Here is a 26232-nt window from a genome sequence, read left to right as displayed (position 1 = left end):
GAAGAATTTAGAATCCAAATAAAATAAAATGATTTTTTCAGGGAGAATTTAGAAAACAAATAAAACAAAAAATAGGCTTTCTATGGCCCACTGAGTGAGAGATGACGCACACAGGAGTCAGGAGTGGCACACAAGCCCAGAGGCCAATAATGTTCTCCCACTGATTGATGTAGTGATTTTTTCAGGTAGATTTTGGAACCCAAATCAAGCAAAAAAAATAATAGGCTTTCTATGGCCCACAATTGGAGAGAGAGAGAGAGATGGCACACCCAGGAGTCAAGACTGGCACACAAGCAGAAAGGGCAATATTAATCTCCCACTGATTTTTTTTTTTTTTTCAGGGAGACTTTAGAAAAAAAAAATAATAGAATAAAATGATTTTTTCAGGAAGAATTTAGAAACCAAATAAAATAAAATGATTTCTTCAGGGAGAATTTAGAAAACAAATAAAACAAAAAATAGGCTTTCTATGGCCCACTGAGTGAGAGATGACGCACACAGGAGTCAGGAGTGGCACACAAGCCCAGAGGCCAATAATGTTCTCCCAATGATTGATGTAGTGATTTTTTCAGGTAGATTTTGGAACCCAAATCAAGCTAAAAAAATAATAAGCTTTCCATGGCCCACAATTGGAGAGAGAGAGAGAGATGGCACACCCAGGAATCAAGACTGGCACACAAGCAGAAACGGCAATATTAATTTCCCACTGATTTGATTTTTTCAGGGAGACTTTAGAAAAAAATAATAATAAAAAAAATGATTTTTTCAGGAAGAATTTAGAAACCAAATAAAATAAAATGATTTTTTCAGGGAGAATTTAGAAAACAAATAAAACAAAAAATAGGCTTTCTATGGCCCACTGAGTGAGAGATGCCGCAAACAGGAGTCAGGAGTGGCACACAAGCCCAGAGGCCAATATTGTTCTCCCAATGATTGATGTAGTGATTTTTTCAGGTAGATTTTGGAACCCAAATCAAGCTAAAAAAATAATAGGCTTTCTATGGCCCACAATTGGAGAGAGAGAGTGAGATGGCACACCCAGGAGTCAAGACTGGCACACAAGCAGAAACGGCAATATTAATCTCCCACTGATTTGATTTTTTTTTTTTTCAGGGAGACATTAGAAAAAAAAAAATAATAAAAAAAAATGATCTTTTCAGGAAGAATTTAGAAACCAAATAAAATAAAATGATTTTTTCAGGGAGAATTTAGAAAACAAATAAAACAAAAAATAGGCTTTCTATGGCCCACTGAGTGAGAGATGACGCACACAGGAGTCAGGAGTGGCACACAAGCCCAGAGGCCAATATTTATCTCCCACTGATTGATTTTGTGATTTTTTCAGGTAGATTTTGAAACCCAAATCAAGCAAAAAAAATAATAGGCTTTCTATGGCCCACAATTGGAGAGAGAGAGAGAGATGGCACACCCAGGAGTCAAGACTGGCACACAAGCAGAAAGGGCAATATTAATCTCCCACTGATTTTTTTTTTTTTTTCAGGGAGACTTTAGAAAAAAAAAAATAATAGAATAAAATGATTTTTTCAGGAAGAATTTAGAAACCAAATAAAATAAAATGATTTCTTCAGGGAGAATTTAGAAAACAAATAAAACAAAACATAGGCTTTCTATGGCCCACTGAGTGAGAGATGACGCACACAGGAGTCAGGAGTGGCACACAAGCCCAGAGGCCAATATTGTTCTCCCAATGATTGATGTAGTGATTTTTTCAGGTAGATTTTGGAACCCAAATCAAGCTAAAAAAATAATAGGCTTTCTATGGCCCACAATTGGAGAGAGAGAGAGATGGCATGCTAGGTCTCGAGTTCCCGCTTCTGCACAGGGGGAATCTCGAGCCGTCTCCACTGCGGTCCCCCATTCCTATCCAGCCGCAGTGGAGCCTGCTCGGCAGGGACGTCGGTCCCAGCGTCTTGCTCGGTCTCACTCTGTTCAGAGAGTTACTGCTGCTTCTTCAGCTCCTGCCATTAAAGTCAGTGCTGGTCATCAGCGAGTGGACTTCTCTGGGACTAAGTCCTTGTCTGCGCACACTGAGCATGCCCAGGGCAAGATCTCCCGTTGGAGATCGAGGGTCATGTGCTCAGACTCTGCAGCGCATTCTATTGGTCCTCTTGGCAGGTCTTGGAAGGGCAAAGTTTCTGTGGCCACTTCCTGTCCTGCAACTATATAAACTGCGCATGACCGCACGGCCATGCGCTAGTGTACAATTGAATACGTGTGTTTGTTGTGAGTGCAAGTCGTTCATTAAATACCCCTACCCTATTGTATGACTGTTCGCGTATGGTGTATGGCTGCTATCTAGCGCCCGACTAATCACTCAACGTGTCACACACGTATCAGCGTCTATTGCTGTGACCGCCAGTGCGGTGCCACACGCCAGTGTGCGCTTCCTGACCCACGTCTGGGTGCTTAGTGGTACCTGCCAGCACGGCACAGTTCGCACTTCGGTGCTATAATTATATATTTCCTTACACACCCAGTAGCGGTGTAGTGCCAGCAAGGGTCTAATCGGACTACAATCCCTGTTGGGGTTAAGTTCGCTGACCACTTGCTCGCGCTCTATGTGCGGTACCGTAGTCCTGTGACGCAACAGGATCGCTTTCTTCACGCTGGGTGAGGTTTAACCCACGCGTGTATACTTTTGGATACCGCCATATAGTCTGTCATTTCCTAGCAGCAGGTTTCACCTGCACGGTGGACCCCGGACTGCGAACGCATCTGTATCATCTCTCTTGGTGCGTTCCGCCAGTCTTAACATGGCACACTCAGGAGTCAAGACTGGCACACAAGCAGAAAGGGCAATATTAATCTCCCACTGATTTGATTTTTTTTTTTTTCAGGGAGACTTTAGAAAAAAAAAATAATAAAAAAAAATGATTTTTTCAGGAAGAATTTAGAAACCAAATAAAATAAAATGATTTCTTCAGGGAGAATTTAGAAAACAAATAAAACAAAACATAGGCTTTCTATGGCCCACTGAGTGAGAGATGACGCACACAGGAGTCAGGAGTGGCACACAAGCCCAGAGGCCAATATTGTTCTCCCAATGATTGATGTAGTGATTTTTTCAGGTAGATTTTGGAACCCAAATCAAGCTAAAAAAATAATAGGCTTTCTATGGCCCACAATTGGAGAGAGAGAGAGATGGCATGTTAGGTCTCGAGTTCCCGCTTCTGCACAGGGGGAATCTCGAGCCGTCTCCACTGCGGTCCCCCATTCCTATCCAGCCGCAGTGGAGCCTGCTCGGCAGGGACGTCGGTCCCAGCGTCTTGCTCGGTCTCACTCTGTTCAGAGAGTTACTGCTGCTTCTTCAGCTCCTGCCATTAAAGTCAGTGCTGGTCATCAGCGAGTGGACTTCTCTGGGACTAAGTCCTTGTCTGCGCACACTGAGCATGCCCAGGGCAAGATCTCCCGTTGGAGATCGAGGGTCATGTGCTCAGACTCTGCAGCGCATTCTATTGGTCCTCTTGGCAGGTCTTGGAAGGGCAAAGTTTCTGTGGCCACTTCCTGTCCTGCAACTATATAAACTGCGCATGACCGCACGGCCATGCGCTAGTGTACAATTGAATACGTGTGTTTGTTGTGAGTGCAAGTCGTTCATTAAATACCCCTACCCTATTGTATGACTGTTCGCGTATGGTGTATGGCTGCTATCTAGCGCCCGACTAATCACTCAACGTGTCACACACGTATCAGCGTCTATTGCTGTGACCGCCAGTGCGGTGCCACACGCCAGTGTGCGCTTCCTGACCCACGTCTGGGTGCTTAGTGGTACCTGCCAGCACGGCACAGTTCGCACTTCGGTGCTATAATTATATATTTCCTTACACACCCAGTAGCGGTGTAGTGCCAGCAAGGGTCTAATCGGACTACAATCCCTGTTGGGGTTAAGTTCGCTGACCACTTGCTCGCGCTCTATGTGCGGTACCGTGGTCCTGTGACGCAACAGGATCGCTTTCTTCACGCTGGGTGAGGTTTAACCCACGCGTGTATACTTTTGGATACCGCCATATAGTCTGTCATTTCCTAGCAGCAGGTTTCACCTGCACGGTGGACCCCGGACTGCGAACGCATCTGTATCATCTCTCTTGGTGCGTTCCGCCAGTCTTAACATGGCACACTCAGGAGTCAAGACTGGCACACAAGCAGAAAGGGCAATATTAATCTCCCACTGATTTGATTTTTTTTTTTTTCAGGGAGACTTTAGAAAAAAAAAATAATAAAAAAAAATGATTTTTTCAGGAAGAATTTAGAAACCAAATAAAATAAAATGATTTTTTCAGGGAGAATTTAGAAAACAAATAAAACAAAAAATAGGCTTTCTATGGCCCACTGACAGAGAGATGGCACACACAGGAGTCAGGAGTGGCACACAAGCCCAGAGGCCAATATTAATCTCCCACTTTTTTTTTTTTTTTCAGGGAAAATTTATAAACCCAATAAAAAAAATAATAAATAGGCTTTCTATGGCCCACTATCTGAGAGAGAGAGAGATGGCACGCTTAGGACTGGCACACAAGCCCAAAGGCCAATATTAATCTCCCTTTTTATTTTCAGGGAGAATTTATAAAACCAAAAAAAAATAAATAAATAGGCTTTCTATGGCCCACTATTTGTGAGAGAGATGGCACGCTCAGGACTGGCACACAAGCCCAGAGGCCAATATTAATCTCCCACTTTTTTTTTTTTTTCAGGGAAAATTTATAAACCCAATAAAAAAAATAATAAATAGGCTTTCTATGGCCCACTATCTGAGAGAGAGAGATGGCACGCTTAGGACTGGCACACAAGCCCAAAGGCCAATATTAATCTCCCTTTTTTTTTCAGGGAGAATTTATAAAACCAAAAAAAAATAAATAAATAGGCTTTCTATGGCCCACTATTTGTGAGAGAGATGGCACGCTCAGGACTGGCACACAAGCCCAAAGGCCAATATTAATCTCCCTTTTTTTTTTCAGGGAGAATTTATAAAACCAAAACTAAATAAATAAATAGGCTTTCTATGGCCCACTATTTGTGAGAGAGATGGTACGCTTAGGACTGGCACACAAGCCCAAAAGCCAATATTAATCTCCCACTGATTGATTTATTGATTTTTTCAGGTAGAATTTAGAACCCAAATAAAGCAAAAAAAAAAATAGGCTTTCTATGGCCCACTGAGTGAGTGATGATGCACACAGGAGTCAGGAGTGGCACACAAGCCCTGAGGCCAATATTTTTCTCCCACTGATTGATGTAGTGATTTTTTCAGGTAGATTTTGGAACCCAAATCAAGCAAAAAAATAAATAGGCTTTCTATGGCCCACTGACTGAGAGATGACACACACAGGAGTCAGGAGTGGCACACAAGCCCAGAGGCCAATAATTTTCTCCCACTGATTGATGTAGTGATTTTTTCAGGTAGATTTTAGAACCCAAATCAAGCAAAAAAATAAATAGGCTTTCTATGGCCCACTGAGTGAGTGATGATGCACACAGGAGTCAGGAGTGGCACACAAGCCCTGAGGCCAATATTTTTCTCCCACTGATTGATGTAGTGATTTTTTCAGGTAGATTTTGGAACCCAAATCAAGCAAAAAAATAAATAGGCTTTCTATGGCCCACTGACTGAGAGATGGCACACACAGGAGTCAGGAGTGGCACACAAGCCCAGAGGCCAATATTTTTCTCCCACTGATTGATGTAGTGATTTTTTCAGGTAGATTTTGGAACCCAAATCAAGCAAAAAAAATAATAGGCTTTCTATGGCCCACAATTGGAGAGAGAGAGAGAGATGGCACACCCAGGAGTCAAGACTGGCACACAAGCAGAAAGGGCAATATTAATCTCCCACTGATTTTTTTTTTTTTTTTTCAGGGAGACTTTAGAAAAAAAAAAATAATAGAATAAAATGATTTTTTCAGGAAGAATTTAGAAACCAAATAAAATAAAATGATTTCTTCAGGGAGAATTTAGAAAACAAATAAAACAAAACAGGCTTTCTATGGCCCACTGAGTGAGAGATGACGCACACAGGAGTCAGGAGTGGCACACAAGCCCAGAGGCCAATATTGTTCTCCCAATGATTGATGTAGTGATTTTTTCAGGTAGATTTTGGAACCCAAATCAAGCTAAAAAAATAATAGGCTTTCTATGGCCCACAATTGGAGAGAAAGAGAGATGGCATGTTAGGTCTCGAGTTCCCGCTTCTGCACAGGGGGAATCTCGAGCCGTCTCCACTGCGGTCCCCCATTCCTATCCAGCCGCAGTGGAGCCTGCTCGGCAGGGACGTCGGTCCCAGCGTCTTGCTCGGTCTCACTCTGTTCAGAGAGTTACTGCTGCTTCTTCAGCTCCTGCCATTAAAGTCAGTGCTGGTCAGCAGCGAGTGGACTTCTCTGGGACTAAGTCCTTGTCTGCGCACACTGAGCATGCCCAGGGCAAGATCTCCCGTTGGAGATCGAGGGTCATGTGCTCAGACTCTGCAGCGCATTCTATTGGTCCTCTTGGCAGGTCTTGGAAGGGCAAAGTTTCTGTGGCCACTTCCTGTCCTGCAACTATATAAACTGCGCATGACCGCACGGCCATGCGCTAGTGTACAATTGAATACGTGTGTTTGTTGTGAGTGCAAGTCGTTCATTAAATACCCCTACCCTATTGTATGACTGTTCGCGTATGGTGTATGGCTGCTATCTAGCGCCCGATTAATCACTCAACGTGTCACACACGTATCAGCGTCTATTGCTGTGACCGCCAGTGCGGTGCCACACGCCAGTGTGCGCTTCCTGACCCACGTCTGGGTGCTTAGTGGTACCTGCCAGCACGGCACAGTTCGCACTTCGGTGCTATAATTATATATTTCCTTACACACCCAGTAGCGGTGTAGTGCCAGCAAGGGTCTAATCGGACTACAATCCCTGTTGGGGTTAAGTTCGCTGACCACTTGCTCGCGCTCTATGTGCGGTACCGCGGTCCTGTGACGCAACAGGATCGCTTTCTTCACGCTGGGTGAGGTTTAACCCACGCGTGTATACTTTTGGATACCGCCATATAGTCTGTCATTTCCTAGCAGCAGGTTTCACCTGCACGGTGGACCCCGGACTGCGAACGCATCTGTATCATCTCTCTTGGTGCGTTCCGCCAGTCTTAACATGGCACACTCAGGAGTCAAGACTGGCACACAAGCAGAAAGGGCAATATTAATCTACCACTGATTTGATTTTTTTTTTTTTTCAGGGAGACTTTAGAAAAAAAAAATAATAAAAAAAAATGATTTTTTCAGGAAGAATTTAGAAACCAAATAAAATAAAATGATTTTTTCAGGGAGAATTTAGAAAACAAATAAAACAAAAAATAGTCTTTCTATGGCCCACTGACAGAGAGATGGCACACACAGGAGTCAGGAGTGGCACACAAGCCCAGAGGCCAATATTAATCTCCCACTTTTTTTTTTTTTTTTTCAGGGAAAATTTATAAACCCAATAAAAAAAATAATAAATAGGCTTTCTATGGCCCACTATCTGAGAGAGAGAGATGGCACGCTTAGGACTGGCACACAAGCCCAAAGGCCAATATTAATCTCCCTTTTTTTTTTCAGGGAGAATTTATAAAACCAAAAAAAAATAAATAAATAGGCTTTCTATGGCCCACTATTTGTGAGAGAGATGGCACGCTCAGGACTGGCACACAAGCCCAGAGGCCAATATTAATCTCCCACTTTTTTTTTTTTTTTCAGGGAAAATTTATAAACCCAATAAAAAAAATAATAAATAGGCTTTCTATGGCCCACTATCTGAGAGAGAGAGATGGCACGCTTAGGACTGGCACACAAGCCCAAAGGCCAATATTAATCTCCCTTTTTTTTTCAGGGAGAATTTATAAAACCAAAAAAAAATAAATAAATAGGCTTTCTATGGCCCACTATTTGTGAGAGAGATGGCACGCTCAGGACTGGCACACAAGCCCAAAGGCCAATATTAATCTCCCTTTTTTTTTTCAGGGAGAATTTATAAAACCAAAAATAAATAAATAAATAGGCTTTCTATGGCCCACTATTTGTGAGAGAGATGGCACGCTTAGGACTGGCACACAAGCCCAAAAGCCAATATTAATCTCCCACTGATTGATTTATTGATTTTTTCAGGTAGAATTTAGAACCCAAATAAAGCAAAAAAAAAATAGGCTTTCTATGGCCCACTGAGTGAGTGATGATGCACACAGGAGTCAGGAGTGGCACACAAGCCCTGAGGCCAATATTTTTCTCCCACTGATTGATGTAGTGATTTTTTCAGGTAGATTTTGGAACCCAAATCAAGCAAAAAAATAAATAGGCTTTCTATGGCCCACTGACTGAGAGATGGCACACACAGGAGTCAGGAGTGGCACACAAGCCCAGAGGCCAATATTTTTCTCCCACTGATTGATGTAGTGATTTTTTCAGGTAGATTTTAGAACCCAAATCAAGCAAAAAAACAAATAGGCTTTCTATGGCCCACTGAGTGAGAGATGGCACAGACAGGGTTGGCACTCTAGCAGAAATGCCAATCTTAATCTCCCACAAAAAAAAAAAAAAAAAGGAACTGTCCTTCAATTACTATCTCCCTGCAGTAATCTCAGCCAGGTATGGCAGGCAGCAATAAGGAGTGGACTGATGCACAAATTAAATAAAAAGTGTGGACAAACAAACAAGATAGCTGTGCAGAAAGGAAGGAACAAGAGGATTTGTGCTTTGAAAAAAGCAGTTGGTTTGCACAGCGGTGTACACACAGCAATGCAGCTATCAGGGAGCCTTCTAGGGCAGCCCAATGAGCTACAGCACTGAGGAAAAAAAAAAAATGTAGCTTCCACAGTCCCTGCACACCGAAGGTGGTGTTGGACAGTGCAAATCGCTACAGCACAAGCGGTTTGGTGGTTAATGGACCCTGCCTAACGCTATCCCTGCTTCTGACGAAGCGGCAGCAACCTCTCCCTAAGCTTAGATCAGCAGCAGTAACATGGCGGTCGGCGGGAACGCCCCTTTATAGCCCCTGTGACGCCGCAGACAGCAAGCCAATCACTGCAATGCCCTTCTCTAAGATGGTGGGGACCAGGACCTATGTCATCACGCTGCCCACACTCTGCATTTACCTTCATTGGCTGAGAAATGGCGCTTTTCGCGTCATTGAAACGCGACTTTGGCGCGAAAGTCACGTACCGCATGGCCGACCCCGCACAGGGGTTGGAACGGGTTTCATGAAACCCTACTTTGCCAAAAGTCGGCGACTTTTGAAAATGAACGACCCGTTTCGCTCAACCCTAGTGAACAGTATGATTTTTTGTGTCATTTATTTTTTCATTTTTCTTGATGTGTCATTCATTATGTCATATTTTGCTTTTCCATTGTAATTAGAACACATATTAAAATATGTATAATGAAAATGTATAAACAAAATGAAGCCACCCAGAAACAGCTTGTAAAAAATGCATTAAATCCATGGTGCAGTGTATGCATATATACAGTATATAAAAAAATCACAAATATTCAGATCCTTGCCACTCTCCTGGCATGCCTTGTAATTCCCTCCAAAAATGGACTTGCTAAATTAATGTATATTAACATTTATTTAATGACTAATTCCAAAATGTTTAACACAGGTACAGCAAATCAGTAAAAATCCAAACCACTAATAGGTATCTGGCATCAAGTGCCCTTAATCATGGAGTAGGGAAAAAAGGAATACTTTTATTTTAAAATGTCTTCTGGTTACAATTAACATATGGATGGGATCAGTGGCGTAACTTGAAACTCATGGGCCCTGATGTGAAAGCTCCAACGGGGACCTCAAATATTTTAAATCTTTAATAGCAATAGTCTTTTTCTATAGGCCAAAGGAACTTTTAAGGCCCCATAGGCTCCAGGGCCCAGGTGTGATTGCACCCCCTGTCGCTGTTGTAGTTGCGCCCCTGGAAGGGATAATTGGTCTACATTAAAGTATTTATGTATGCATTTATCACAAATTTGAGATGGTGATAGAATCAAATCATGAAAAGTTAGATTTTCAGGTGGTGCATGAAGCGCTGCCCACAGTCATCGGTGTCCAATTATGAGGCAAAAATAATTTTAAAAAAATATTGTTTTAATTTTATTACTACAAGTTTTGGAGTAGGACCTGCTCCTTCAATAGGCACAAAACATATGTACCATACACAATGACTCAAGGCCATTATATAGACCCTTGGGTGTCTGCTGACAAATCAGATGTTAGGACATTTAGGTGATCATTATGTAATCAATTAATTTTGAATATCATTCACATAGGTAGCATTAACCATTTCCAACAAATGTACCTGTGAAAAAAAGAGATACATGTATACTGTACATCCCCAGATAATGAACACAACCTTAACAATTCATCCTTAACATGAATCTTTAGATCCATAAAAACCAACACAAATTAATTGGTAATGATTTGATGGAAAATTACTCCATGTATTTCCAGTAGGATTCCCTATTGTAGACGGTTTTGCACATTTTCTGGTATCTGTTCAATGATGGATAGTTTCTAATTGCTATTGTGTTTCATTGAAAAATGCCTAGAGAGACTGTGTTCATAACGCCCGTTCTGATGTTATGTCTGTGTACATTCATTCTATTAACAGCAGGTAACATCAATAACATCAACACGAGATAACAAAAAAATATAATATGAATAATATACATAACCCCTTCACCACCAAGCCTCTTTTCACCTTTCTAACCAGGCCAAGCTTTACAATTCTGACCATTTTATGAGGTAATAATTCTGGAATGCTACATTTCCCAGCGATTCTGAAATTATTTTTCCTCCCAAATTGTACTTCATAACAGTGATGAATTTTGGTCATATAATTTGCGTTTATTTAGGAAAATATTGAAAATGTGGCAAATTTTTTTTGAAAATCTAGCAATTTTCAAACTTTTCAATTTTGTGCCCCTAGCCCAAATATATATACCTATTTTAGTAGGTAAGAGGATACTTTAAAAAGTAACTTTTATTTATGTAATTTAAAGAACTTATTATATCTGACAAAGCGGAAAAATGTCCAAAAGGGCCCCTGATAATGTCAGGATACAGTCATTTACACTAAACACATGGTAATCTCTCCATAATAAGTGATAAGCTGTCAGCAAGATACATATTAGATACACTGATACCTGAATATTTATGAACTAGATGGTGGCCCGATTCTAACGCATCGGGTATTCTAGAATATGCATGTATGCATGTACGTCGCGCTGTGAGTGGGGATTAAATTCCGAGCCAATATCGCTGATTGATCGCGGCGGTTGGCCGATCAGCGAAACGTGGTTCAAATCTGGCGCCAATTCGCGGCCGGACTGTGCCTGTCGCGGATTGGTTGCGGCCGGCCGGGCACGACCAATGACCGAAGCATTGTTTAAATACCGCGCCAATATCACTGATTGGTCGCGGCTGGCCATGAGCTACCAATCACTGAAGCAGTGTTTAAATCCCGCGCCAATATCGCTGATTGGTCGCATATAGCTGGGCACGACCAATGACTGAAGTGGTGTACCGAGCCAATATCGCTGATTGGTTGCGGCCGGCCAAGCGTGACCAATCAGCGAAGCGTGGTTTCAATCCCGCGTCATTTCGTGGCTGGACTGCATTTGTCGCTGATTGGTCGCAGGATGTCGGGGGTTCGGGGCGCTGGATGTCAGGGGTTTGGGGTGCAGGATATAGTACATGTAGTATATAACACAACCACATAGTATATAGAACAGCCACGTAGTATATAGCACAGCCATGTAGTATATAGCACAGCCACATAGTATATAGCACAGACACGTAGTATATAGCACAGCTACGTAGTATATAGCAGCCATGTAGTATATAGCACAGCCACGTAATATATAGCACAGCCCACGTAGTATATAGCACAGCCTACACAGTGTATAACACATCCCATGTAGTATATAGCACAGCCACATAGTATATAGCACAGACACGTAGTATATAGCACAGCTACGTAGTATATAGCAGCCACGTAGTATATAGCACAGCCACGTAATATATAGCACAGCCAACGTAGTATATAGCACAGCCTACACAGTGTATAACACATCCCATGTGGTATATAGCACAGCCACGTAGTATATAACACAGCCCACATACTATATAACACAGACAGCCGCATAGTATATAGCAGAGCCACATAGTATAAAGCAGAGCCACGTAGTATACAGCACAGCCACGCAGTATTTAGCAGCCACATAGTATGTAGCAGCCACATAGTATATAGCAGCCACATAGTATATAACACAGTCCACGCAGTAAATAACACAGCCCACGCAGTATATAACACTGCCCACGTAGTATATATCAGTCACGCAGTATATAACACAGCCCACGTAGTATACAGCAGTGTGGGCACCATATCTCTGTTAAAAAAAAGAATTAAAATAAAAAATAGTTATATACTCACCCTCCGATGTCCACCGAAGTTGTCCCGATGCGTGCAAGGCTGCCGCCAGCTTCCGTTCCCAGTGATGCATTGCGAAATTACCCAGATGACTTAGCGGTCTCGCGAAACCGCTAAGTGATCTGGGTAATTTAGCAATGCATCTCTGGGAATGGAAGCTGGCGTCAGCCTCGCCGCTCGCACGCATTGGTGGATGGCGGAAGGTGAGAGTAGCACCATTTTTAATTTTTTTATTTTTTTAACATTATATCTTTTTACTATTGATGGTGCATCTGCAGCATCAATAGTAAAAAGTTTGTCACACAGGGTTAATAGCAGCGTTAACAGACTGCGCTACACCGGGTTATGCCGCGGTGTAACGCAGTTGGTTTAACAGACTGCTAAAATGCTATGTGGGTGCCGGGCGCGGAGTGGGGGGAGTATGGAGGGGGCACTGACTGCAGGGGAGTAGGGAGCGGCCATTTCGCGGCCGAACTGTGCCTGTCGCTGATTGGTCGCGGCCGGCTGGCCGCGACCAATCAGCAACTTGGGATTTCCGTGACAGACAGACAAACAGACAGGCAGACAAACAAATGGAAGTGCCCCTTAGACGATTATATATATAGTTGGACAAATTGACAAATACATAAATGCCCTTGTGCAATAAAAGTGAAATGAAAAGAAGAAAATGTGTGGATCTCACCTAATTCATATACAGACTGGCATCAAGGTTACAGCCATGTGGGTCGAAACATTCCTCAATCTGCCCTGTCGTACCCTTTGCATTGACTCCTGCCCTAATAAGAGCAGTACCCAAGTATAGCTTTTTCCCTTTAAAGAATCCCTCCTGTTGCGTTTCTTTTTCTTACTAGTTATTGTAAAAAATAAACTTGGATCTAAAACACCAACCCAATGGTATACAACTCTATGAGGCACATGTGGTGTCAACATGCTCACTGCACAGCTAGATGCATTTAATGGGAGTGTGGTTTGTAACATGGAGTCACTTATGGAGGAGTTATGCTGTTCTGGCACCTATCTCTGCCAATGTGACGTGTCACCCCAAAACCATTTCGGCAAAACCTAAACTCCAATATGGCATTTATTCCCTTCTGAGCTTTGCACAGTGCATCAAGAAATTTTTCAACCGCCCTTGGGGTACTGGTATACTCAGGAGATATTGTAACACCAAAGATCAGCCACAATTGGTTCACATAAATTTGTCAAAAAGCATAGTGAAGTCAAATATATAGTCAAGTAATACTAATATTTTTCATAGAAATATATGCAGCCGCACACTCCGATCCCGAGTGCAAGTGGCAGTGCCGGGTATTGAGGAGAGAGACTCCCGCGAGTTTTTCGCATTGCAATTGCAAGTGGGACACCGACCTTTGAGTCAATCTATTAGTCATTGTTTTAGGCTCTGTAGAATAATTACTTATAGGGGAACAATTACTTCTGCAATTTTCTGATATCATTAATATTATTAAGAACTTCTTACCAATTCTTAATGAAGCTAGCGGTGATTCTAATAAATTCTAAACTCAGTTTGATTTAAAATAAACCCTCCCATTCTGCAAAATCTATTATGTTCTAGCTACTTTCAATCATCTAAATTGCCTAGTAAATCTACCTGGCTCTGTCAAGGGATTCTATAGATGTGGTCATGTCCCATGTAAGGCATGTCTTTATGCTGATAATAAAAAAAAACACAATTTACCTCTATGGTCACACAGGAACATTTTCATATCAAAAGTTTTATTAATTGTAATAGTATGGGTGTTTTCTACCTCGTGGAGTGAACCAGTTGTATGGTACAATATGTCGGATGAACAGTGGGACCACTCACAAAGCGCATTCGTCGCCATTCATCGCATTTTGAACAGGTTCATAAAGGGGATATTAGTTCACTAAAATTTTTAGGTATTGAGAAGGTCTACAGACTCGCAAGGGTAGGCGATGTGAGAAGAAAGGTGTTGAACCGTGAAACATTTTGAAAATTCAAACTACACACACGTAGTCCCAATGGCTTAAATACTCATCAGGACTTCCAATATAGCTAATGTTGTTCTCACAATGTAATATTCTTTTTGTTTGTTTTTTTGCTTTGCTTTGTTTTCTTTTTTGTAATATCAGATCCAACTGATTTCCATTGACTCTATGGGACTCATTCTGTTTAAACTTGTTTTTCCCTCACAGGGTTAATACTGAGCTGCACCTCTAATTAACATGCCCTGTGTTAGGCACCGGGATTCTCCCGCTACACGGGGTAGATCTCAAGCCTTTTCTGCCTCTGCGGTCTCCCATCCTGCTTCGGTTGCAGTGGGTGTGGCTGAACAAAGACGTTGGTCCCAGCATTTTGCTCAGGCTTGTGCTGTTCGCTTGGTTACTGCTGGCATTCCTGCCAAGTCTATGGTGACCAGCGATAAGCAGCGGCAAACAGACGCTCTGGAGGCTAAGTCCAGAAATCACCCTACTGAGCATGCACATGATTTGTTGAAATCTCATTGGTGGTCGGTTGTCAGCTGCTCAGGTGATGTGGTGTTAGGGTTGGCAGAACACACCAAGTATATATATAAATAGGTGCGTTCGCAACTCGGGGTCCACCGTGCAGGAGAGGAACCTGCTGCTGGCAAATGGCGGCGCTATATGACGGTATATGCGAACTCTGTTAACTCAACAGAGTCGCTTGAAATAAGATGCTGTGCCCTGTTAGTGTCACAGAGGAACACAGCTAACAGCTGAGCTGATGACAGTCAGTGGTCACGCACCCAGAAAAACACACAAACACTCCTCACCGGAGGTGCCGGTATTATAGGGGCTTATTTCAGCCGGGTCCCTGAACACATACATGCAAACTCCTCACCAATACCTGAGCATGTGACCCCTGAACTTCAATGAGAGGTTTTACCTGGGCATGCTCAGTGTGTGCAAAGCAGGACTTAGTCCCAGAAAAGCCTGCTCTCCTCTGACCAGTGCAGGCTACAACAGCAGAGCCTGGAAAGGCAGCAGTAATCCTTTGCACAGTATCAGACCGAGTGAGACGCTGGGACCGACGTCTCCGTTGAGCAGGCTCAACTGCGGCTGATGTAGAAAGGGAGACCGCAGCGGACATGGCTCGAGATTCCCCTGTGTAGCAGCGGGAACTTGACTTCTAACATGTGGCAGCTCCAGATTGGTCCACAAGCAAGGTCCTTTCCCACTGGACATGACCTGAACATATAAAAGGTCCTCCGTGTTATGTGTGTGAGTGGATACGCTACCACTCTGTGTGCACGTGTGCTGCTTTCAGCAAGGCGATTGAGTATCTAGGCAGGCAGTGTAGGGTGGGAACTTCCACTTGACATAGCATCTGACTCCGGTAATGTGGGCGGTTAGCACAGCTGAGTTTCAGAGCAAGCACAATCACCAGCCTAGACCTGGGGGTTACTATAGGGCCCCCAACTAGCGTCATTGTTGTTTTACTCCTGTGCCATCCAACAGGGTATAGATCTAAGTGCTCTCTTGTACAGTACTGCTCTGTGGAGTAACAGAGCTCAGCTTAAAGAGCCCTTTGGTACAGTACCGCTCTGTGGAGAAAGAGAGCTAGTTACTTTGCACTCTGTTCTCATTGATTGACATTTAACTCAGTATTTTTAAGGTGCTTGCTCGCAGACTTGCTCTGCCATTGTTCACTAGCTGCAGTTTACCATCTCTGCACAGCAGACCATGGGTTGTGATTGCATTTAATCATAATTTATATTTAGTGTGATCCGCCAACCCTAACAGTACACTAGCGCCAGGGTCTGGCTATCAATGGCAGAGTAGCTTCTTCAGCGGTACATCCAGCAGCTGGAGGGCAGGTTGTCCACTCTTGAGCGGACAACTTCAGCAGTGGATTTTACCACAGTTGTGACAAAAGCTGCCAATGAGGCCACTACCAGGGACGCTGCTGCAATGCCAGTCCCGTCTTTTCCACGTGTCCCACCCCTGATAGGTTCTCGGGGGATAGCAAGGCTTGCAGTGGAAAAGTGAACCAGTGCGCTATTCAGTTGGAGGTGCTGGCCTCAAGTTTCCTGTCTGAACAGGCCAAAGTGGGATTTGTGGTATCTCTATTGACGGGCAGGTGTTGGAGTGAGCTACGCTGCTGTGGGAGCGTTATAACCAGCTGATTCAGAGCGCCTCTCGTTTTCTGGGTGCTCTGAAACAGGTCTTTCAGGGTCCTCAAGTGACTCATGAAAACATGCTCCAACTACTGGTGCTAACACAGGGCACTTCCTTGGTTAGCCAATTTGCCATCCAGTTTCAAACTTTATTGTCCGAGCTGGAGTGGCCAAATAAAGTCTTGGTTCCCATGTTCTGGCGGGGTATTGCTAACCACATAATAGACGCCCTGTCCAATAGGGAGATTCCCACTACACTGGAGGACTTGATAAAGGTGTCCACTCGCATCGATCTTGGGCATGTTGAACTAAGATTGGAGCGAGCGCAGTGTAGACAAAGGATTCAGTTGGCTAAAAATGTCACCAATCCTTTGGAGTCTCAGGCTCTGACCACCGAGCCAGTGGAGGCCAAGGAAGTATTTTGAGCGGAATGAAGGTCACGTTCTGTTCGTTCACAGTCAATCTGCTTTTTTTGTGGACAGGCAAGTCATAATGCCAACAAATGTCCCAGGTGGCAGGGAAACGACCGTGTCTAGTGGTTATAGGAGGAGGCTCACTAGACACGGCAGATGTGTCATCCAAATTAACCTTTAAGGTGACTGTCTTCCACTTTATTGGTGACTGTAAACCACTCGCATCAGTGAGGCTTGCGTGGATTCCGGGGTTGAGGGCAACTTTCTGTCTTCCATCTTCGCTCAATGGCACACAATACCATTAGTAATACTCCCGATGCCAATCCTCATTCGGGTGGTTAATGGGTCTGCCCTGTCCACCCAAATCACTCATCAAACCATCCCTCTTACACACACATTGTCTTCAAAACATCAGGAGATAATATCCTTGTTGGTCATCCCTGAGGGTATTGATGAGGTACTCGTCAACCTCAAAAAGATTGGGCAACTGGGAGCATATTGGGATGGAGTAAGTCATACAAGGGGCAGTGTCTTAGGCTCCACGTTCAGGTTGGGTTGTCTGAGATTCCTTCAGACCTAACCTCTCTTCCTAGGCACTATTGGCAATATATAGATGTGTTCTCAAAGAAGGCTGTGGAGACTCTTCCTCCCCATTGCCCCTATGATTGCCCTATAGACCTCATTCCGGGGGCAGAGCCTCCTCTGGGGCATGTTTACCCATTGTCTCTCCCGGAGAGTAAGGCTATATCAGAGTATATCAAGGAGAACCTGGTGACAGGGGTTATTAGGAAGTCAGTGTTTCCTGCGGGGGCTGGGTTCTTCTTTGTCCAGAAGAAGAGCAGAGAACTTTGTAATTGCATAGATTATAGAGGTTTGAACGCCATTACCACCAAAATTAAATACCATTTGCAACTCATCTCCGAGCTCTTCGATAGGCTAAGATTTTCACTAAATTGGATCTGCATGGGGCCTATAATTTAAATCGCATAAGAGAAGAGTACGAATGGAAGACTGCATTTAATACTCGGTACAATCATTATGAGTATTTAGTGATGCCATTTGGTCTCTGTAATGCTCCCACAGTCTTCCAGGATTTCATTAATGACATCTTTAGGGAGCTGTTATCCACATCTGTAGTGGTGTATCTGGATGACATCCTTATCTACTCTACAGATCTTGACACTCACCAAAAAAATGTCTGTAGGGTCTTCGAGCTCTTACACACCAATTCCCTTTTTGCAAAATTGGAAAAGTGTGTGTTTGAGCAGGAGTCTCTACAATTTCTAGGGTATAGTATTTCTTCTGAGGGCTTGGCAATGAACCCCAACAAGCTAGAGTCAGTGATGAACTGGCAGGATCCACATTCCCTTAAAGCAGTGCAGCTCTTCATGGGTTTTATCAACTATTACCAACAGTTCATTCCTCACTTTTCTACCCTAGCAGCTCCATTGGTAGCCCTCACCAAGAAGGGAGCTAACCCTAAGCAGTGGTCCGAGGAGTTTTCTAAGGTCTTTACTTCCCTAAAGTCCCACTTTGCTAGGACGCCAGTGCTACACCGGTCCAATGTGGATAAGCCTTTTATCCTGGAAGTGGATGCCTCTTCCGTTGATGCAGGAGCAGTCCTGTACCAGAAGGATACTCACTGTCGGAAACATCCTTGTTTCTATTATTCCAAGACCTTCTCACTGGCGGAGAGGAATTATTCTATCGGGGACAGGGAGTTATTGGCCACGAAATTGGCCTTCTCGGAGTGGAGACACCTTCTTGAGGGGGCTCGGCACCCCTTCAAGGTTTTCACGGATCACAAGAACCTACTTGCAGATGGCTCAATGGCTGAATTCTCGCCAGGCCAGTTGGTCCTTATTCTTCTTCAGATTTAATTTCACTATCCATTTTCTGTCTGGGGAGAAGAATTTACTTGCTGATGCCCTGTCACATTCTGTAGTCTCATCCAAGGATGTGGATGAGCCAGGGCTAATTGTCCTTTCAGAGAATCTCTGAATGGTGGCACCAGTGGTGCTAGAGCAGGTGCCTCCAGTCAAATTCTATGTACCACCTAACTTGCAGCCGGAGGTACTATCTTGGGCACACGCTTCTAAGCTGGGTGGGCATTTTGGCATCAAGAGGACCACTGAGCTTCAGACAAGGTTTTATTGGTGGCCTCAGATGGTGCGTGATGTAAGGTGTTCAAGTTTGGGTCTCGTGTGGAAGGAATCGGCTTTCTAGGCAGAGACCCGCAGGCTTGCTTCATCCCTTACCCATTGCAGATATCTCCTGGGAGATGGTTGGGATGAATTTTATTGTGGACCTGCCTATGTTCTGCCCCCCTCATGAACGAAACACGATGGCCAATGCATAATGCATAAATGCATAAAGATCCCACTGATGTTGGGGAACTGCAAATGACCAGTACATTAATGTGCTGCAGGAGAAACAAGCGCAAATCACCCGCCGGGGTGATGTGGTGGTAATTGGAGTGGGGTCCCGTGATATTGAGAGACCAGTTCTTAGCAGGCGTCAGAGACATGCTGCTTAAACGAGCTTTGCAGGAGTGCCTGCGTATTAGGCCGCGTATGACTTTCTTAGAAATTGGGATCAAAGCATGCATAAGGGAACAGGAGCAGAGGACCGCGGCCTTGGCAGGGATGGTCCGGATCCATGAAGCATCTACCCTGATCGCAGCAGAGTCAGAATGGTCCCATGAATTATGTCAGGAAATGCAAAAATGAGGGCAGAAATAGGGAGCCTAAAGGAAGCCCTTGCTGCGGCTTTGGAGTCCCATTCCCTGGGGTAACTCACGGCAAGAGATAAGAGAAATTAGAGGAGAGATACAGAGCGTAAGAGAAACTCCAGCAGCAGCCCCAGAATTTAATCCTATATACTGGGGTGAAGAGCGATTATAGAGGGGATATGCCTCTCCTGGAGGACGACGATCCAGACCAAAGCACCTACCAGACAGGCTCACAAGTGAGTGTTGGAAAAACGGAACACATGTCAAGGAGTTGCCCTACACGAGACAGCCTATGACGAAGATTCGCTCACCCTTCCAAAGGTTGTGCTCACTGGAGAGAATGCTACACCTGGAAGAAATGGTATGATGTGCGGAGAGAAGCCTCACCCAGAGCAACGCAGAGCCATGGCATCGGACACTGAGAAGAGAGGGAGAAGGCGTCATCTGCCTTCAGCGAGATGTCTGTGTTACTCAGGAGCATGGAGGTGAATTGGGTGGAGCTGGAGTGCACCAAGAAAGTTGAAGATGATGGCAGCCCCAGTGAAGAGGTGGAGGTAGGGCTCACACCTAGTGTGCAGTCAGATGGCTTAGTGGAGGAGGACATTGAATGCCATGGAGAAGAGCCAGATGTCGAAAGTCTGTATGAGATACCTGAAGTTCTGAGTACTCCTGATGAGAAAATTTAAGACGTGCCTCAAAGTACACAGTGTGACCATGCTGGAGTTCCGCCCATGCAATATACACAGAACAATTTTCTTTGGCAAAACATAGTGCAGGAGAGGCAGAAATGGATGAGAAAACTGTGGGCATCTGGCCCACCTCCAAAGAACATAAAGGGGCACAAAAAGTCCTCGTCCATAGAGTGGCAAGCTATAGGAGAGGGGGTGTAAGGAGGAAGACTGGGCAGCAGGTGCCTGCATCATGCTGGGTCCAGAACTGCTGAGGCTGCATCCAATGTTGCCCAGAGGAAAGAATAGGGGACAGGACAGGCCCCATGATCCAGGAAGAGTCACGCCCCGTGACAAAGCCTGGCAGTGAGGAGAAAGCGTGCAAAGAAACAGTCAGTTTCCCGCCAGCAGCGTGAGCCGAAGCTGGCGTGCTCCGCAAAGTGACAGACAGCACAGTGACGTACTATGGCAGAGGTCTCCTGAGTGCTCGAATGGGACAGTAAGTGAGGACCTGCGCAGTGAGCAGTGACAGGCCACGCAGCAGAGATAAGGGCCACAGAGCACAAATCCAGCATGGCTGCATGAGAGACTTACTGAGTGATAGACTTTCTGGTATCAGGTGATACACAGAGCAGTGCGTTCCGGGCAGAGAATTACAGAGCGGGCATCCAGGTGTAATTTGGGACACAGAGGAGCAGGGCCATGCAGAGTAGCCATTCAGGTGATGACAGCTGCTCACAGAGACATGTGCCAAGAGGAACCTTGCGAAGAACTTCACTCTTTTGCCCCACAGTTAAATGGACTAAGGGCTCAGCGGGCAAAACCTGTGACCACATGCTGCCGCCAGAAGACGGATCATTATTATCGACCCCATCGGAGGATTCCACACTGGACGTTGCCGGCACTACTACCCCCATCGGACCATGAACTGTGGAGCCTCCTCTGAGGACATTTCATCTGCCGTTGCTGGAACTACAACCCTCACCAGATCATCTGCGGCTGAGGAAACCAAGGACACCATAAGTTTATTAAGTGAACTGTTGCTGCATTGTCATTGTATCCCTTTCCTTCATTATCTATTTAACTGTTTATCTCCCTGCGAGGAGTACCTTCCCTGTTAAATTAAATTGTTAACCCTTGCTCTGCCTTTCTTGCGTCACTGCACCTTGCAAACTGCTTACACATACACCAAAAAACTTTAATTCTGGCTGTTTGATTATTTTTTCTTCTCGTTACGCAGTATAATGATCAGAATAATTTATTTTATATTTTGATGGATTGTACATTAACAAATGCTACAATTCCAAATATGTTTATTTATTTTAACTCCAAATTTTTAGGGGGCGGTTAAGTGTTTTTATTGCTCCTTTGGTTGATTTTTCTTTTCTTGATTATCTTATGTATTTTTCTCCCATCTAACTAAACACGTTATTTATATTATAATGTGTTGTGTTGTCATATCAATGTTATTGATGTTACCTTCTACAGTTCCAATACTATTTGAATGTGCTCATGATTTATTTCTACTGCTATATCAAATGTGTGCCTTATGCAAATTTAAATACTTGAATGAAGACCAATTAGCCCAACTATGTGTAAATTGGAACCAGAAGGTATTTTAATTCAATAGTATTCCTTTTTTCCTTACACCATGAGTAAGGGCACTCGATGCCAGAAATGCTTTGGTAGTATGGATTTTTTTATGTATTTGTTATACCTGTTTTAAGCATTTTGAAATAAAGCATTGAATACATTTCAATATACATTCGTTGAGCCGGACCATCCTTACTTAAGCTTTGCAAGGCGTGAATCTGTGGTAAGCTGGCTATTTTACCAATACAAATCTAAATAGCAGGGGCCATCTCATCTTGCGGGCTTTGCTGGCATAAAATTGTTCTCAGCTCCTTGGACATGTATAAATTTAACAAACTTATTAAAGGGTTTGTCTAATCTTTATAAATGGTTAAAATTTCCAAGTGCTTCCAAAAAAAGCATCTTTGCAATTTAATTATGAAAAATCCTTCCTTTCTCAAAAATGGAGGGATACTTAATTCTATGGTTGCTTAGGTTGCCTGCCTCTGCTGGAATATAACAAAGTTGGCCAGTATCCTATGAAGGGAGTACAAGCTTGCAAGCTCTTTGCTTTAACAATTGCAATCATTTGTCTAAAAAAAGTAATTTACTGGTGACGACAAGCAAAGTAATGATTTTTTTTTAAATGAGGACTGAGGACTCAAATTTTAATATGTTTTAAATGTAGAGATTCTGTTTGTTGTTTCGGTAAATTGTTCTAAATCTACTGCTGCATTATTTCCTTTTTTACTTTTGCAGACAGGAGAGGACTCTGGATTTACCAACTGAATAATTCCACAGTGGAGAACAGTCGTATGAAATGTCTCAATTGGTTCAACGATCAACATGAAAATCCCTCACAATGGAATTCTGGTTTGCTGTCATGCCCTTGTTTATTCCAGCAGGCGCAGGCTGATTCCCGCTACAGACAAACAAAAGCAGGTAAAGACCCTGAGCCTTATTCCTTATAAATGTGGTTCATCTAAACAGAAATGGGGACATTCATGGCAACTACTGCTAGGCTGCTGTCCTCCAATATACTGTTGTTAACACATTGACACATTGTTTTCGAGATGAGAATCTAGCTCATGATGACAAACATATTTTATTTTTCATAAAGTGGCCAATGAGCAGTATGCCATTTTTTTGGGGATTGTCAGGTGGCACATCCTAATATACTGTACCATTGTGTCTCACCTTACTCAGATTATTGTCTTAAGTCAAAATTGAAACTAAGCTTAGAGAGGATAGAATGGAAAAAGCTATTTATAAGGACTCAAAATAAGCTTTTTTTATCTCTGTGGGCTCATAGTTACTGCTGTTTTATGACTATACAAGCTCTGAGTTTTATGGAGCGGAGTCTGTGGGCCAGATTGCGTGTCTACAAGCCACTCATTTGAAATTATATTTTTAGTTGACAGAGTGTTTATTGCCCTAAAATCCATTTATTAACAGTAGAAATCTCAAATTTTTCTGTAGATTTCTACTGCAGCTTGTAATAAAGCTTCATTTATTCTGCAATCTATTTGTATTTGCAATAATATCTTATGCATATCTTTTACTTGCAACCCGTGTAAGGAACAATTGAATCTAATCTTCCTCAAATTTTTGCATTCAGTCGAATCTAAGCAGACAGGGAAATAATGAGTAAAAATTAGCAGCATTGCTAATCAAAAATTAACTGTTTTGTATTAGTTTTATTATATTAATTTTCTTTGATATTCTTTTTATAATTCATCTTCTTATTATCAGTATTATTGTAATATACAGTATGTGGCGATGTTCATCTGTTGTGGATTTCCCAAAATCTTCATTATTGCCTCAAATTATGCACTAAAGAGTCAAAAATTAGGTGCATTGATCTTTAGAGGACCAAAGGCACATACCAAACCACAGCAGTAATCATCTGCAGATTTCTGTGGCAGCTTATTTTCTATTTGCAATCTATTTGTATTTTGCAATTATTTCTTTTATATATATCATTTACCTTTAGGCGAGTCAGACTACATCAAACTTTTCCGCAGCACGTCTCCTAACTGGCACAATGCAGGTGTGAGATGTGTATACTACCGCAAAAATCAATTCTTGGAGGGTTTCCAGGAGCGGACATGGACTTTTCATTCATCGAGCAATAGTGAGTGAGAAGATTTATTATAAATCAACAACTCTACTTGTAAGAAAGATGCAATGAAATGAATATGTTTTATCTCCTAGATGTACAAGATGCAGAGCTTCAGGCATACGACTGGTGCTGCAATGATGTAGATGATCCTCAGTTCTGCACTATGTACAAGCAGAAGAGACCACCAATTACCTGTCTAGACTACAGGCCACCAAGGCCAGGTAAGAGATAAACCATAACATTACATAAGGTAGTGTATAATTTACATGCTGGTCATCTGTGATAAAAGCAATTATGAAATAACAGTAGATAAGGATTCATTTCTTAATATGCTTGCCTACACTTTTTAATTGCTCACTTTTCTCTCACTGTAGGCCAGGTTCACATAATCTTATAAAAAATCTTTTGAGTTCCATGCAGAAAACTTGGATGATATTTTTTCTCAATTGTGTGCAATCTGTAAGCAATCCATTTTTTTACAGCAGCAGGCATTAATAACTTACAAGACGATTTATGCTTTCCAATGTATCCATGAAAATCGGATGCTGTATGTGTACGTTATTTGAGGAGGGCACATACAGGCTTGAATGGATGAGTCTCACCCCATTTACAAAAGCCACTCGAGCATGCTGCGATTTTTTTTTAACACACAGATTTGGTCCGTGATAAAAAAAATCACTCATCTGCACTGCAACATTGAATAACAATGTAGTCCATTTTTTTATGGACTCATATCACTCATATAAACCACATGGAAGGAGTTGGTCATGCGGTCACAGACTACTCTAGTGATGTAACCATAGATGTCATGTTTTTGGCCTGTGGTTGGATGGCTCACTATCATAGAAAACCAACACACAGGTGTATTATGAAGTAGGGAACCTAAACAGCGGCAGTGAGGGAATGGAGAAGAATTGTAAAAAAAAATATATGTGTTATTTTACAATTTGGGGCAATTTTACTTTTTTTTTTAAATCATTGTAAAAAAAAACTTTTATTGACTATCCAGCTTAAAAAGTACATACCGTACATTTTATTATAAAGAACTTTATAAAGAATTCTGTAAAAACTATGGTAGCTTTCATCAGCATTAAATACGGTACATTAGTGAAGTCTAAACAATTTATTAATTCTTTGTTACAGGGGGGATGTTTGGAGATCCTCACATTATGACTCTAGATGGGTTAACCTACACATTCAATGGACTTGGAGATTTTCTTCTCCTTAATGCATCGGACTCAGAAATTTCTTTAGCTCTACAAGGTCGTACAGTGCAGACTGAACCAGCGAATGCCACCAACTTCCAGGCCTTTGCAGTGCAATACACATCAAGCAATGCTAGTGTTAAAGTGAGTATCAGTGTAATTATATTGACAAATGGTAGGTAAAATTCTGTACTGAGTCATTTAACAGTCCCTGTAACGTCAGTCTAGAGATTGGGCCAAATTCATCATTGCATTTCCATACGTATTTTGGCATAAATACCTTTTATTTAGTGACTTACTAACGTGTTACAAATATATCAATCGATTTGCAACAATTTTTGGCTTTGCACAAAATTTAGGAATTTCTTGCACAATTAAGATGATATTAGTGCAAAAATATTGCTGAAAACCACAAGATTATTCTCTGCAAATTCGATTTGCAAAGAAGTTCTCTGAGAATATAATGTATTTTATTATACTCTGGGGGCTCTCCCATCCCTAGAGCATAATAAACATAATCTGGAACAAAAATTTTAAAAATTACCTCACTGCTGACCTGTCCGGCTACTCCGCTATCCACTGCCAGCTGTTTGGTCCTCATTGCATCTTCGGATCAGTGTTGGCAGTGGTGAAATCCCCCAGCATTGGTTGACTGGCCCAGGCTGCTGGGTTTGGTAGGAGGGTTCCCACATGCACCCACGAAGGTTGTGGCATATGCAGTGACATCATACATCCTGGCGTGGTCTACGATCTATTCTAGTGCAAGCACAGAAAGCTCCCAGACCTAGCAAACCAAGAAGCCTCAGCCTAGCGGTTGAGGTCCTGGGATTTCACCTAAGCTGATGCCAATCTGAAGATGCATCAAGGAATGTTCATGTGGCGGTGTGGAGCACGAAGGCAGGAGAAATGAGTATAAGATTTTTTTCTTTACATTTTGATGGCCTTTT

The 26232-nt window shown here is 42.8% G+C and overlaps 1 protein-coding gene across 1 annotated transcript in view; it reads left to right on the top strand.

Moving 5' to 3' along the window:
- The window catches only part of LOC138638068 (mucin-4-like), a 305885-nt gene that overhangs the window by 13246 nt on the left and 266407 nt on the right, over nucleotides 1–26232 (top strand). The window contains exons 2-5 of the mRNA XM_069727051.1: nucleotides 22718–22900; nucleotides 23952–24092; nucleotides 24173–24301; nucleotides 25224–25429. Coding sequence (XP_069583152.1) covers nucleotides 22774–22900; nucleotides 23952–24092; nucleotides 24173–24301; nucleotides 25224–25429 — 603 coding nt within the window. The 5' untranslated portion in view covers nucleotides 22718–22773. The remainder of the gene's footprint in view (nucleotides 1–22717; nucleotides 22901–23951; nucleotides 24093–24172; nucleotides 24302–25223; nucleotides 25430–26232) is intronic.

Source organism: Ranitomeya imitator, chromosome 5 (genome assembly GCF_032444005.1).
Source record: "Ranitomeya imitator isolate aRanImi1 chromosome 5, aRanImi1.pri, whole genome shotgun sequence".
NCBI lineage: Eukaryota > Metazoa > Chordata > Amphibia > Anura > Dendrobatidae > Ranitomeya > Ranitomeya imitator.
Note: the sequence above shows the minus strand (reverse complement) of the source record. Positions and strands in the feature narration are given on the sequence as shown.